At 47.1% G+C, this 12087-nt stretch overlaps 1 protein-coding gene across 42 annotated transcripts in view; it reads right to left on the bottom strand.

Annotated features, from left to right (window-relative positions):
* The window catches only part of rims2a (regulating synaptic membrane exocytosis 2a), a 254152-nt gene that overhangs the window by 60750 nt on the left and 181315 nt on the right, over window positions 1-12087 (bottom strand). For 19 of the 42 annotated variants that reach the window (XM_035416437.1, XM_035416441.1, XM_035416439.1 and 16 more), the window contains 3 exons: window positions 8776-8955; window positions 5938-6047; window positions 5012-5044 (listed from right to left, as the gene is read on the bottom strand). In XM_035416437.1, coding sequence (XP_035272328.1) covers window positions 5012-5044; window positions 5938-6047; window positions 8776-8955 — 323 coding nt within the window. Of the gene's footprint in view, window positions 1-5011; window positions 5045-5937; window positions 6048-8775; window positions 8956-11069; window positions 11133-12087 lie in introns of all 42 variants that reach the window. The other 23 variants (XM_035416438.1, XM_035416459.1, XM_035416469.1 and 20 more) reach the window with 4 other exon arrangements.

Below are 12087 nucleotides of genomic sequence, written 5' to 3'. Positions count from 1 at the left end.
GATTTAGCCACACACAGTTTTTTTTCCAAATGTTATGAGTTTTGCTCCATCTGCTGGTGGGTTTGTGCAATTGTCTTTTACGTGCAGCAAAAAATAAAATAACAAGTGCGCATGGAATTTCTCACAACCACCTGACCCATCCTTCAAAGCTATCAAAAACTTCAGACATAAGTATGAAGTATTAAACAAAAAAAGCTCCAGGTAAAGAAACTTAATAATAAAACTCAGGACAATGTTGGTAAGAAACAAAAGCATCTCTCGACAAGAGAAAGCTCTCACTGAGCTGAAGCCAAGAACGAATGGCCTCCAAATGTAGAGTGACTTCTGCTATCTGTCATCTCTGATTTACTCACAAAGCAAAGCAAACTGTGGCTCTGAGGTCACGACCAAGACACGGCACTGAATGACCCAAGTTCAGTGCGACAGGTTTCTGTTAAAATAAGCCTCACTTTGGTCCCAGCGCTGCCTGCTTCTGCTGTCTAAATTTTCAAAAGCGAGGGCACCTTGTATAATGGGCCTTGACATTTTTTGAAAAGGAAGAAGGAGAGAGCAAAAAGCGCTAAGCGCAACCATGGCACGCGCTAGCACAGGCTACTCAAAGCACCACTGAGGGCAGCACGCACGACACCCCTAGGCCACCGCACTACAGCAGCAGGGGGCTACGCCCCCGGGGCTACACACAGGAAGTGACACTTGCCTTTTCTCCCATTAACCGGCGGGCCTTGAGGCTTCTCCTCACATTCTTAATGGCGTTTGGAAAACAGACAGTGGAGACAATGAGAAGACGGGACGACACCGGAGAACAGGCAAATACACACACGTGCATGCACACACACGCATACACATACACGCGCATGGACACACAAGTTCACACACACAAACACACACACACACACACGTGCATGCACACACAAACACACACATACACGTGCAGGCACACACAAATAATGAGACGTGTTAGCAGCTCTGTTGCACTGCCAACGATCACAAGACACACGTAATCATCACAAGGGTAACATTTGTTTTAAATTCTCATTTCAGCTTGGTGGAGCTGAAACGTGAAGAAGGAACACGAAACAAATGCTATTTGTCTGACAATATGGAGAAGTTCACGATGGAAGTCAAATCACAACAGGCAATGTACACACACACACACACACACACAAACACAAACAAAAACCCTGTGTGATGACTTGTCTGCCGGGCAGAGTAAGCCGTGACACAGGCGGAAAGAGCTAGAAAGGGGGAAGTGAACGAGTCAGAAGACTAGGTCTTGGTGTTTGTACGCTAGCACAGCGCTGTCAGGCTGGGTGCTGTGTGTACGCTAGCACAGCGCTGCCAGGCTGGGTGCTGTGTGTACGCTAGCACAGCGCTGTCAGGCTGGGTGCTGTGTGTACGCTAGCACAGCGCTGTGTGTACGCTAGCACAGCGCTGTCAGGCTGGGTGCTGTGTGTACGCTAGCACAGCGCTGTCAGGCTGGGTGCTGTGTGTACGCTAGCACAGCGCTGTGTGTACGCTAGCACAGCGCTGTCAGGCTGGGTGCTGTGTGTACGCTAGCACAGCGCTGTCAGGCTGGGTGCTGTGTGTACGCTAGCACAGCGCTGTCAGGCTGGGACTCGTACTGCGCACACCTGTCAGGCCAGAGATAGCGAGGAGCGCGGGCGCTCAGTGCAGCACTCAGCCAGATGGACAGAGAGGAAGTCGGATCTGTTGGAAATCCCTGCACTCGCCAAAACTGCCCGGGTGCTGCTCAGAGCACCGAGCGACGATGCCAGGGGACTGTGCGTGATAGTGTGTGTGTGTATGTGAGTGTGTCACCATGTATGTGTGTCTGTGTGTGAGTGAGTGTGTGTGTGTGAGTGTGAGAGTGTGTGTGTCTGTGAGAGAGTGTACGTGTGTGTGTGTGAGCATTAGGATCCCAAAGCAACACTGTTAGTTCTGTCTTAGTTTGATCTCTGTTTCTGTCCATCTGCCACCCAACCAAAGGTGTGTGTGTATGTATGTGTGTGTGTTTTGTCACAAATAAATAAAGGGAGAATTCTGACCAAATACTCAATTTGAACCTGCAGGTGGGTCTTAATCTCTGGTTACCATTAAATTGGCACTAACTGCATTCAGAAATCTATTGGGTGATCTGTGTTCAAATGCCTTATTTGTGAGTGAGTCCGATTTGAAAAGCTGGACATCTGGAATTTCCAACAAAGCTGCAGAGGGGTAGGAAAGGGGTGGGGGAGTCAAAGTCCCCGCCCACTGTGACACACCTGGATCACCCTCAGAAGCCTGCTGCAGCGAGGGGGGTTCATGGGGCTCGGGGGGGTCTGGAAGTGCAGGGGGTTCAGGGGGTTCAGGGGGTTCGGGGGGTTCGGGGGGTTCAAGCTCCACCCCTGCTTCCACTGGGGTCGGGGGGAGGGGGGGGGGGGGGGGGGGTTGGGCATGGTCAGAGACAGGAACATAGAGAATGGTTACCAAGACAACAAACATGCCAAATAATTTGACAGGTGGAATGACATACATGTACAGTCACCAAAGAGTGTGTACTGGTGTGTTTTCTCAAGGTTATTTCTTTGTGATTTGTTGACTGATGTCATTGTTCATCAACCAATGGAGATTGCAATAACTTACAGCTCATTAGTTGACATGGTGATGGCAAGTATACAGTTCTAAGGTGACTAATAGTTTCAAAATACATGAAATGGCCCATGTGCTCAACACAACTTTTTGTGAAGTCCACAAATGGGTTTCTCAGAGAGACAACCAAAAATACACGAATGCCAACACTTGAATTAGATATGAAAGATGGGAAATGCATCTAAATCCTTTAGGTAATCTATTTTACAAAGACATAACACATGCTACTGATGCTCTCTCTCAGCTGACACAAAATATATTCAAAAGTATTGCATGTTATGTCTCTTAATGGCTGTAAGTTGCTACTGTACATTTCCTTCATTTATAACAGAGGCAGACAAACATTTTTGCCCATTCTACTCAGGTTGTCTGACTGTGCAACTCTTCTGCTGATCTATTGCTTTACCACCCCCAGTTAGGTCTTGGGACTTTGCAAATGACAGAGCCGTTTCACAGCTGCCAGGCCAGAGTTCATGAAGTCTGAAAAGATCCTGCTAGTCCCCTTCAATCCTCTTTCTTTTGAGCCTCTAGAATTGGATCACACCGAAACGGGCCAGTGGCATCTCCTTCCCGGGTCTCCCCGACCAATAAGAGCACACTGGGTTACAGTCAGGCCACTCCCCACTGAACCCCCCACCCCCTATTTAGAGAAGAGGGCATGGGGGGAGGTCACTGGTGGAGCGGTGTAGCCCCTGGTCATGTGACCAGTCTTTAGCACAAGTTCTGACCAACGCCTTTCACTTAACCAAGGCCTGGACTTGACCTTGAGCTATTCTGTGAGAAACTAAAATCCCAGGTAGAGTTTGGTTGGACATACCTAGAATTTATATATACCTAGACCGATAATGGCTAGCTGACTGACATGAGCTTGATTGCATGCGTCCAACTAAAGACATTCCCCGGGGTTCAATTTAAAGCCACTTATTGACTCCCCCCCCCCCCCCCCCCCCCCCAGAGGATGTACAGTTAATTCTCAGCGATAATTAGCAACGTTTCGAACGGTAATCGCGCCGCGGCCTGCCGATAATCAGTCGGCCGACGACACAACCCCCCCCCCCTCCCCCCCGGGTCACCTCTTCAGCCGCCGCGCGGTTAAAAATCATCAAACCGCGAGGCGGTCCCGTAAGTGCTTTCAGCCCTCGCGGGCAGCACGGCGCGGCGCGGCGCGGAGCGCGGTCTGGCCCTCCGCGAGAGTGCGACAGGGAGAGCGCTCACGAGCCCTGACAGTGATGGAGGAGACCGCTGAGTGCTTTGACACATTTTTCAGCCCAGCCCGGCTCCCCCCCCCCCTTCAGCTGCTCCAACCAATCACCACGGACCTGATCTGTTATTCCACCGCTTCGCTGACACTTTTGGCGAAAAAGACTTTTCTCACAAGAACTGGGGTTTTATGGGGTTTTTTTTCAGGCCTGTTAAAAGAACATTTTCAAAAAAAAAAGGCCACCCTCTCCCATGCCCCTACAAGAAAATGATTTAAAACAATTTCAAATTCAATACCCTTTGGTGCTTAGTAGGTTGGAACCAACAGTTCTGGTAGCTCAATCCAGCCCAATTTATGTACACACTTTCATAATTTGTTATCATGCGAAATGTGTGGGATGAAGTTTTAATATTTTATAGACGTTAGGGTTTCCCAGCACAAAAAAGTCAAACACATATCATAGATGACCCTGGCAGTGAAACACAGAATGTGACCAGTGTAGCGATTAAGCAAACACAATCAATGTCATTTAAACTCTTGATTATAAAGTTAGCAGGCCACGTCTTGCCACAGTGAAACATAGATATCATATCTTAGACCCTCCTGATCCCACCCCCATCCCTCCATCCTGTATTTACACATTTACAAGAACCACGCAGCTGCAGACCACAAACACAAAATAGTCAAACCAAGACAGGCATCAATTTACCCATCAATTTTCCCATCTTCACATACTGCGTCATTTATTGTGAGAACTGAGGGAGATGACCGTAAGGCAACCACGAGTGCTCTACGCACAGCGCTCTGCTAAATGCAGCTAGGGCTATTCACTACGCTAACCCAGGCGGCTAACGCGCACGAACGGGGACAAGGCCTAAGTGCTGGAGCCGCGGCGCTGGCCTGTAGCCGCGGGCCGCTAAAAGCACGGCGGAGAGGAAAGGAGAGGCCCCGTACGGGCAGAGCCGGGTCAAAACACAGGGACCGTGACACAGCTACGGCACACACACCGGGACGGGCCGCAAACGGGCGACGCTTGGTTTCATTCGGCCGGGCCTGAGGACCAGGCCCCCGGCCCGGTGGAACCGGCCGACGCCCGTTTGCGGGCGGGTTTACTCTTGCCGGGCCGGCCCCGCCGGGCGCCGAACCCAGGGCAAGACTAAACCCGGACTGCCGGCTACAGACCTTGGTCAGGCTCTGCTCCTTCGTCTCCATCTTCTGCGAGAGTGAGGGAAGGGAACCAGGCAGACATGTTAAACACGTGCTTACGAACATCAGTAACGGTCCACCATGATGGGGTATCGTACCAAACCAATACTTTACTCATGTTGTGATACAGTTTCAAACCAATACTTTACTTATGTTGTGATAAAGTTCCAAACCAATACTTTACTTATGTTGTGATAAAGTTCCAAAACAATACTTTGCTTATGCTGTGATAAAGTTCCAAACCAATACTTTACTTATGTTGTGATAAAGTTCCAAACCAATACTTTAGTTATGTTGTGATATAGTTTAAACCAATACTTTGCTTATGTTGTGATATAGTTTAAACCAATACTTTACTTACGTTGTGAAATAGCTCCAAACCAATACTTTACTTATGTTGTGATATAGTTTAAACCAATACTTTGCTTATGTTGTGATATAGTTTAAACCAATACTTTGCTTATGTTGTGATATAGTTCCAAACCAATACTTTACTTATGTTGTGATAAAGTTCCAAACAAAAAAGTACCAATACTTCCACTGCAGGTGAGATCAGAGTAAAGTGCAGCTTGCAGCAGCATCCAACTCATTTCCACATCAAACGCTGCAAGTCTTGCATGTCGTTACAAGAACCTTTTTACGCCGTTACGATCAAACACGATTAAACATAATGAAACTGTAGTGGTGATATTGCACTGACAGAGCATCAAAAGACACCAGCTTTTAAAAAATCAATAACATCCTGGAACATCCTTTACAATGAAATATTTCACTTTCCGACTTGACATGAGCATCCGTTTAATGTACGTCTCCGACTTTTGGGTCTTTTCGGGGGCGTGTGCAACCCACCGCGGTCACCGGGCGAAGCTCAGAGTCCTCTCAGGAAACGGCCAACCACTTACTTCTATCCTGCGTCCCCTTTGGAGGAAGTTGTGGTAGCTGCCGTCCTCTCCGAATGGACAGGGGGGAACTGGCGGGGCTGGTTTGGACCGATCCGCTGCGGGGGTGCGCCCTGAGGGACACAAAGTGAAACTTGATTGGATGAGCAAGAGGGCGTGACCACGGAGACCGCTAAGAGAGGGGAGGGGGCCGGCCTAAAATCCCACAAGCCTTGAGCGCGAGCGGCTAAATCATTCCATAGCAGAGCTTTTCTGTTAGCAGAGAAGGCCTGTGGCCAGTTTTTAAAATATAACACAAAGAAGGTAGAAACGGACATGGTAGGGACACACAATTAAGTACACGCACACAAGCACAATCGCTTCATGAAGGCACAAGACTAAGGTGGCTGATGATCGTACAGTGAAAATAAACTGTACTAGTAACATGTATGTACACTGGCTCAGGTACATACTCGCCACACATACATGTACTGTACATCATGTACAGTCTATGTCAACCATTAGAGCATACCCTGGTTTTCCTGAACCATACAGAGTCAATAGAAATGTCTGATCTTTAGATTCACATTTCCAGAAGATTCCTTAAACAGTGACTGCATGACCCTGAACTTATACCCAAGAATCACCTCCTTCCCAGAGTTCCTTGTTTCCATGTCCCATCTGATTTACTTAATATTCACTTTATAGTTTGCCCCAGGCTCTCTATGGTACACTGCAGAGCTTGTCCCAGGGTTCTATTCTATTCAGTGCTTCTGTTTTTGAGGAAACCAGTTGACAGTGTGCTGACTAAAATCCCTGCCTATAGATGTTTAAATAGGTGATTTGAGGACACAGCTAAAAGAACAGCGATAAAAAAGATGGTTCCTGTCTGTACAACAGCAGATTCCTGCACTGCCTTCTAATTTTCTTTAGTAGACATGAACACAAATGGGGGTCAAAAAGGAAATAATGTTCACTTGTGTGTAAAATGGTAGAACGTAAGGCTTGCCATTTCAGCTTATGTCTAGAAGAAGCTCCAAATGACACCCATCTTCAATGTGAACAACCAAAACATAAAATAAAAACAGAAGTATTTTGGATATAAATGCTGTGCCTGACACCACCATCAGTAACAACGTGGCCACACAGGAACTGTTAATTAAGACGATAATCTTGAAAATTTTATCACATTTGCATATGAGGTAGGAAATGTGTGTATCCAATAGTTGAGGCGTGTGGTGTGTTTTTTTATGAGTGTGCATGTATACTCTTTATAAAGACACATAAACATTTGTACTATGTACAGTACACCCAGGAACATACATTTAGTGCACTAGTTATGATAATAAGGCCACAAGAAGTATGTCTGATCTGTTTGTACAGTATTTTGCAGACTAAAGACAGATTCTTGTACAAGGAAATGCAGATCACAAGAACACTTCACTTGAAAATAATTTAACTGTAATATTTCATTTCACGATTATCCAAAATGGATACAGTGTCATATTTGGCATTTTAATGCAAGACTACTACATACTGTATCAATGGATGAATGTTGATAGTCAACACTGTAAACTTCACAAACTTCAAAAGCATATTGCCCAAAAGCAATGTTTTCACTACGTAAGCTAGATGCTGAAAAGTGTGTTCAGATGAAAATATGATATTTGTTTGGTATACTCATATATTATTTTCCTACAGCTCAACCTAACTAATCTCGTCATCAACAAAGTTAAATAAATAGCTTCAAGACCCTTAAAAACTTTGATGATGTGGCATATATAGCAGTGTAGACAATTTCAGTCTTCCTCTCTCTCATACACACCTCTCATAGTCTAAGCTGTCACACATACAGAAATGTAGTGAAATATCCTGTTTCATACTCCAAGCAGAGAGGTGTGAAAGGTCCCTACAACAGTAAGGTTAACCTGGGAAAACCTACCTGGACCACCATTGAAAATGACTGAAAGAGTTCTCAAAATGACCGTGCCATGACATTTTTTATTCTAAACCACATCCTGTTTTAATGCAAACTCCACCGTCTGAAAGGTTCATGAGTGTGACCGTTTCCTCAGTTAGTACACATGCAAAGATAATGGACATGTCGCCATTAGCACTGCATGTGAACTGAGCCAGCACCCTCTTCAAACATTCACAGTGACAGCCAGTGTCAGTGCTGCACTTGAATGAATGCCAAGCTCAGAACCGGTTTTTCACCGTGGAAGAGACCCCCAGCGGTCCGGCCGACCGGCGAGACATAAAGGCAGTCGCTACGCAAGCAGAGCATGAGCGGAACAATGGTCGCGCGTCGGGCAGGCGATCGAGTCGAGCGTCTCATGGAAACCGAGCAGAAAGGCACCATGGGAGTCTGCGAGCGGGCGATGTCGGGGCATGAGAAGCGTCGGCGGGCGGCTCGTTCGGCCGCGAGAGGAGGGTGAGGAGCAGCCATGAGCGCTGAGATGCAGGGGTGCTACGCGGGCAAGGCACCCGATGAGCCGCCAAAAAAAAAACAAAGGAAAGAAATGAACATGGGGAGAAAGTAAGGCGTTATTGTTTTCAGCGATGGCAGCCCCACGCCATTATATTCGCCGGGAATATAAATGGCGTGTCTATAAGAAATGAAGATAAAAGAGGAGTTAGTATCTACTCCCAAGCACTACGTCTGTAAGCTACCATGGAGAAAGGGATGCAGCGCAGTCACCTCGGGAGAAAACAATATGGTGAGATTGGCAGGCGGAAGGGAGGGCAGTGCACGAGTGGGTGGGGGGTGGGGGGGAGCAGGTGGGCGGGGTCAGCTGAGGGGGAGGCGGGGTTTCGGCCCGGCCAGGGGGCTGGGCCGCTGGCGGCTGCGTCTGGGGTCACCTCGTTAAGGCAGGTGAGGGAGGGGCGGATCTTCCGGCCGGCAGAGACGGCATGGACCTGATGATGCTGGACTCCGGGCGCTCGGTGGACCGGGAGCGGGGGGCGGGCCGCTCCACCGCCGGCCGCTGGTCTGCCGAGCGGGACCTGTGATAGTCGCGCCTGTCCAGGGCGCCGTAGTGCCTGCAACGTTAGTCAGAGAACCCGCTCAGTGCCACGCCCGGAGCAAGCGCACGTCACAGACAGGCGGCTGGGCGGGGCCGGTCTGGAGCGGGGGACAGGTTTGAGCGCGTCGATGTCCTTTCGCCCAGCGCCAAAAGGCGAGTGTCTGGGTGCGTTGAGCGGATTCCAGCGGGTGGCACAGCACAGTACAGTGTGTTTGTGCGTAAACACGCGTGCTGCTTAAACACCGGAACCCTACTCCGCTGACACACTACGCAAACCTATGACCGTAGGCAGCAGGCTACGATACTCAACCCGCATTGAACACACTGAAAGAGATAGAACTTGGACTGTGAATGCCCCAGTTCTAGTGTGCTGTTTGTGATTGCGGGTCATTGTTACACAGAGGGGGGAGGGAAAAGAGAAAGTTAATGGTTTGGCACGTTCGGCAGCCCTGAGTGAGACCGCAGAGGAAGGGCCTTTTAATCCCGGTGTTCTGTGAGGGGTGAAGACCGCTGTGTGAAGACCCGTGAGAGAAAGCACCCTTTACAACTGCCCACCAGAGTGGGCTTCCATTCTCTCTGAATGGACGCTAGGCGCAGTAAAGGAAAGAATACCCATCGATACAGACATTATAATTTCATACAGTAAGTTAAGAAATATTTCATAAAAGGTTTCTATTAATTTTCTATTTCAGGGTGCAAATACCTCCATATTGCACTATGAGCGTCCATTGACAGTCTCAAAAACCAATCAAATCCAAAGGTTGCTTAATTGAACTTTTCCAGTTGTGCATGGGTAGTCATGTTACATTTTTACAAGGTTATATGTGTCAACACCTTACACACTCAGGAACTTGGTAGAATGTGCATGCTAATAAAAATACAGTAACAGTTCCTAAATGACATAATCACATAGGACCACGAATAGCTCTGTGTACCATACAATCAGTGTGAAAACCATTCAAAAATCCCTAAAGTCAGTATTAGGACACAAGAGTTAGTATTAGGACACAAACAAGGCAACTGCAAATGCTCCACAGTGGTTTCCGTTTCCAACCTGCGTCACAGCAGTTCATGTTTGGACTAATGTCCTATGACTTATGTCAAAATATATTTTTAAACCTGCTCAGTTAGTCAATACCTCCAGCAATGAAGTTGTAAAGTGCCTTTTGATGAATAAAACATTTTAGAAACAGTGACACAAGCCCAGTTGCATAAATGTACTCTGAAGGAACCTGTGGTACAGACAGCCTTTTTGGATCCAAAATGTTTATTATTATTCTTTTTTAGTTCTGAGTAGTTCCAGACTTGACATGCTTCTTCCAGGCTTTGCTGTTCAACTTCAGGTTGCTAGGAAACTCTCTGAAGCATTTGCAGGTTTGCAACACACCGTAAAACAGTTAAAACTGACTGATGGAAAAGTCATCCAGCAAAGGCTCGTTCTGGTAGTAGCTACCAGCAGTGGGGAGTGACCGCATGCCACTTTTTGGAGTCAAAACATCATTGGTGGACCTGGGATCCCAAGGCCGCCAGGGGTGAGGGAGGAGGTGTGGCCCAATGGCCTTGTCTGTCATGCATCTCCATGGAAACTCTCAAGCCTCACTGAAAACAGGCACCGATTCCACCGATCGCTTCCAATTTTAATTAAGTTATACACCACTGCCGATGTTTGGGTCCTGCATACAACAGCAGCCAGCAAAGAAACAGCATTTCATTGATGAAAGCTTAAAGCCAAAATTATTTTTTGTTTCACCTTCATAAAAATACTGCGTCTGCTGTTTATTTTCGCCACGGCTGTTCTTTTATGAATGATGTGACTATAACTTGTAAAACCTTTTAATGTAATAAACCCAACCCGTAGGAGCAACTAATGCAGTCAGAATTTGTTAGAGCAGTCAAATTAATCTGGGAAGTCACTGGCTGTTATTTACCCTTTAAATGTTATTCATGAGTTCATGCTGAAACCCCACCATGAACATAAGACACCTAAAACGGAGTACAAAGATTTAACCAAGTGTAGAACTACGAGATAAAACGAAACTGGCTGTTCTACGGCTCTACGGCTCTACTTTAACCACGTCATTTTCTAGAAGCAAGCCTAGAACCCAAAACTGTCTCCCCTCTGCAGCATACCTTACGGGCTCTTCCACAGGCTGGGGCTCTGGCTTGGAGGGAAACTTTGGGATGTTCTCCTCTCTTTGCATGTGGGGTGGGGTGGGGGGTGGGGATGGGTGGAGGGAGAGACAAATGTGAGTGAATGCCCTCAGGCGACTGCAGCGTAAGGGCTGGGGAAAACAGCTCGCCCTGACTGAGAAAGCCTCCGCTCTCCCCAAACACAACGCACGGTACGCATCATTAATCACCGCCCCCCCCACCCCTGTGAGATCGCAGTCATAACTTACAATTATACAGCTGAGGAAAAATCTCCCGTTGTTTCTCACAGATGTGCTTCCAGACCGGTTACTATATGGTGAATGTCTAAACATCAAATTCCCCTCTTCACTGGAGGGACAGTGATTTTTTTTTTAAGCTGTCATAAACCGATATCAATGTTCCTTTCATTTGGCAACTCCTGATTTATGCCTAATTTCTCTCCTGAATAATTTATTGTAAAGGGGGACACAACAAATGGTTAACTGGCTGATCTGTTTATCCGTATAAACAGTTGCCTGTCTTTCCAGAAAATTCCAGATAACATATTGTTCTCGAGGATATAAAAACTTTACAAGGCAGGAATGGGGGTAGTGCTGTCACGGGAATTTGAATGCGATGTTTCGGTCCTACAATTAATCATCTCTACAACTGGCTTACACCTACGTTCCATATGCTTACATGCAGGCTGTACTACGGGGAATAGCAGAGGTCAGACTCGAGGCATAGAAGTGTTCTAGAAGCGGAGGAAACAAGGTCTCTATGCAGCTGTGGTGCAACACAGTGGGGCTATGGCTACTATCGTCTACTGTGTAAGAGCCTAGGAGAGTCTTACAGATCTAATGTTGATTACTGTGCAGGACAACCGCTAGCTATCATGTGATTATACCTTTCGGTGTCTGTGGACGGCTCGATTTCTATCCTCGGGCACGGTCTGCTAAATATGGTAAACCAAATGTTCAGTCACAAATTGAAAAGGCAACACAGGTTGTTCTTTGAA

The sequence above is a fragment of the Anguilla anguilla genome, chromosome 1 (genome assembly GCF_013347855.1).
Source record: "Anguilla anguilla isolate fAngAng1 chromosome 1, fAngAng1.pri, whole genome shotgun sequence".
Taxonomy (NCBI): Eukaryota; Metazoa; Chordata; class Actinopteri; order Anguilliformes; family Anguillidae; genus Anguilla; species Anguilla anguilla.
Note: the sequence above shows the minus strand (reverse complement) of the source record. Positions and strands in the feature narration are given on the sequence as shown.